Below are 3,681 nucleotides of genomic sequence, written 5' to 3'. Positions count from 1 at the left end.
ATATGCCACAGGACACAACATCATTCTCTGTTGAGAATCTTGAGAAGATGCATATATTCAGAAAGTGTCTCTGACAGATATGTTTTTTTCCCCTTTCTATAAAGCTAAATTATTTCCACAGTGATATCTTCTGTAAAATACATGAATTCATAACTTATAGACTCAAATTTGGGCTGAAGTTTGTACAATAATAATAATAATAATAATACAGTCATAATAATTCTAACAATTGAACTCAGTTTCTTTAAACAGATAGGCCTGAAACACATACATGCAAAGGCGGAGAGATGGTGAATGAGTGTTAGTATTTTAGGGTTGTAGGTGCCTTGCCCAAGGGCACCTAAACAGTGTCAATGAGGTGAACTAACGACTCTAACTAACTACGCTGAGCTTTTATTTAGTTTTAGGTTTTTTTAAAACAGATAGCAGACAGTCAACTATAAAAGAGCAGGGTGAACTGACTGCACTATGCAGACGAGACACGCATCTGCTATTATTCATTATATCGACTCAGGTGGAAAACATTTACAACCGCCCACCTGTCTCTGTCATCCGTACACCTCGCTGTCCTTCTTTTGTATGTCATGTTTCGCTGGTTCATATTTTCCAGCTACATGCTATTTTAGAGTAAGTGTGATAGAGAAAATGATCCGTCTTAATTACGTGTTTCATAATGGTATCATCAGTATCATTTGCTGTCCTTCCAAACATACCTCAGCTATTTAGCCCTGTCTCTGCATCTCTGAGATGTTTAGCTCATGATGATGGACTGTCTGGCTGACTGTCTGGTTTCACAGTTTTTGTGTAAAATGTGAAAATATTTCCTCAAAGTGTATGAGCATTAATTGTAAAGTGTTGTAAATACTTTTTTCCACTGCTAAATTGGCTATTAGCCTACATACATTTAGATAGATAGATAGATAGATAGATAGATAGATAGATAGATAGATAGATAGATAGATAGATAGATAGATAGATAGATAGATAGATAGATATTCTCTTTATATACAATTGGAATAGAATAGAATGGAATGATGGTAATAGTTACTAGTACCAATAATATTATAGATTTGTGACTTACTGTTTTGCATCATGGAGGCCACACCAGTCTCCCAGCTGGACCGGCTACTGTAATCTGTTTTAACAGAGAAATTAAAAGATGTGTTAGTACATTATATATAGAATAGAGACAAACAGACACCATTCTGAGATGAAGAAGACATACATGTTTAGCTCGCTCCTCATAAGATGCTTTGGTTTTGACATACTTGTATACACCTATCACTGGAAGACAAACTTAAAATGTTTTGAAGGAGGAATCTGTAGAATCATATTTCTAACGGGGGGGGGGGGGGGGGAGAGAGGAACTTTCTGCCAGCGTTAGCAGTTTGCAAAGTGTGACTGAAAGCCATGCATAACTTTATGGATATTAGCATAAATCAGCATATGAACCAATCACAGGATAGCAACTTGGCATTGTACCACCAAGTCTGACAATGCATTTGTCTTTTCTATGCAGAGCTTTAACTCATAACGCTGTTTTGTTTTCAGGATCTTCACAGAAAGATCCCTTGGTTTACAGAACTTTTATTTAACCCATGTAGGCCTGACATCGAAAAAAAATAAAGCATATTCAAAGATGTGTGCCGCACTTTCAAAAATAGCAGACCTACAAGCCCGTAGCGCGCCACTCGGTGGTGCGCTATGAGCTTGTAGATCTGCTATTTTTTAATAGCTAAAGTATAACATAATGCTTAGTTAAATCACCAAAAGGGGTTCCCGCCCAAAAAGCTGAAATCTTAGACAGACTTAGTTATCTCTCAATTCTCAACGATTACAGTTGACTGTTTCATTAAGGTGGAAGACGATTAATGCATTTATTATAAAACTAAGTTCACACATAAACGGTGGATTTTAGAGGGGAGGGGGTGGGGGGGGGGGGAAGCCTCATAAAATAATAATAATAATCCAGTTGGATGCAACCCAAAGTTCAGATGACTGTCAAAGAGAGAAGAAGAGCAACTTCGGAGAGGAATGAATGAGACTCCTGTGTTTGGACAATGTCAATGTGCTTCTCAGCCAGCATGCAAGCTTGTTTCTCAACTTTGCCCATGCAGATTTCGACACTGGAGGAGACAGAAGAGTCTAACCCGACTGAAGCTTTCTGTCGGTAATCTCTCCCTGCCACACGCTGTCTGCCACGCTTGGCTGGCCAGGGAAAAGAAAGGCAGAGGACAGACTGAGAGAGGGAAAGCGAAAGAGAGGGAGGCGGGGCTCTGTAAGTTTGGGGCAGTTAAGTGTGTGGCGTAGAGAGGGGGGAAATGGAGGACAGGGGGGAAAGAGAGAAAGAGTGTTGTGACAAAAGTGTGTGTGTGTGTGTGTGTGTGTGTGTGTGTGTGTGTGTGTGTGTGTGTGTGTGTGTGTGTGTGTGTGTGTGTGTGTGTGTGTGTGTGTGTGTGTGTGTGTGTGTGTGTGTGTGTGTGTGTGTGTGTGTGTGCGTGTGCGTGTGTGAGTGAGCGTGCGTGTTTGGGGATGGGGTGCACAGAAATGACAACAATGGCGTCTGTAGTGCTGTCTAGTGCAACCCCGCTGAGTGCACAGCAAGGCCCAACATCCCTCTACAACCCCTTAACAGTAGCGCGGTGACAGTAGTTACACAGTTAACTCAACCATTACCGCTCCACGACATTGCAACTGGCCATTGATTTACGGCTTATAGAAATCGAACACCGCATTCGTAATTTTTGTTCCTGAACAAAAACGTATAGTCTTGTTATTCACCTCTTTACACAGTACCACAGTCCACAACAACACTCTCCCATAACGTTTTTTATCTACCATGCTCATTCGAGCATTAGAATGACTCCATAACAAGAGAATGCACTCACATGTTGCAACAAGTCAACAATGCCTTGGTCCTCCTGTGTGTCATGAGAATGTTATGGTAACACCATAGCAAATATGACAAGACGAATGATCATGATTGCTGTCTAAATTAGCCTAAAGCCTACATTTTTACTTTCTTTAGTTTATACTTCATATCCTTTCATTGTCAGCTTGAAAATCTGTGATTTTCAGTGGGCAACATGTGCAAGTATATAAATTAGGCTTATCGTAGAAAAGCTGAGTATTGAAGAAGCTGAGGTCTTGGACCTGGTTTTGGAAGGGAATGGCCGCTTGGGTGGGCAGGGTCAGTGATCCTGTGTCATGCCAGCGCCTTGATGGAGGGCAATCGACGGCAAATGACCCCAGCTCAGCAGTGCAGACTACACTAGGCCGGCCCGGTATACTGGGAATGAGAGGAGGTGGAGCCGCATTTGACTGGGATGAACGTACGTACGTGGGCATGCTTCCAATTACAGATCTATCGAGAACTGCTTTGAGGTGTTGAAGCATTCTCAGTTGCTATACTGGAGAAGCATATCCTCAATTGGGTTTGATTAATCAGGAGATGGTCTCCACTTGAGGGCAATGTGACATGCTATACCCGAAAGATTGAATGACTCAGCTGGCTATAGAACTTTAGCCACAAACATCTCAAACATTTGCGCTCCTTCACAGCTCATGGTATCCATTTTGGGGCACGCACGCACACACACACACACACACACACCGCTTTTGTGTCCATGGTCCCATTTTTGTTTGTGATGGTTCATTTACAGCAGAAATGTGAGCAAAGTC

At 41.7% G+C, this 3,681-nt stretch overlaps 1 protein-coding gene across 1 annotated transcript in view; it reads right to left on the bottom strand.

Moving 5' to 3' along the window:
- The window catches only part of LOC310857990 (paired box protein Pax-6-like), a gene marked incomplete at both ends in the record, with an annotated part of 22,348 nt that extends 19,000 nt beyond the window's left edge, over positions 1–3,348 (bottom strand). Inside the window, 3 exons of the mRNA XM_083764034.1 lie at positions 1,082–1,135; positions 2,151–2,208; positions 3,154–3,348. Of these exons, the coding sequence (XP_083620160.1) occupies positions 1,082–1,135; positions 2,151–2,208; positions 3,154–3,348 (307 nt within the window). The remainder of the gene's footprint in view (positions 1–1,081; positions 1,136–2,150; positions 2,209–3,153) is intronic.
- Between the last annotated feature and the right edge of the window lie 333 nt (positions 3,349–3,681).

Source organism: Protomyctophum parallelum (assembly GCF_964188405.1).
Source record: "Protomyctophum parallelum genome assembly, chromosome: 4".
NCBI lineage: Eukaryota > Metazoa > Chordata > Actinopteri > Myctophiformes > Myctophidae > Protomyctophum > Protomyctophum parallelum.
The sequence above is the reverse complement of the archived record's forward strand: the minus strand, read 5'-3'. Positions and strand labels throughout refer to the sequence as shown.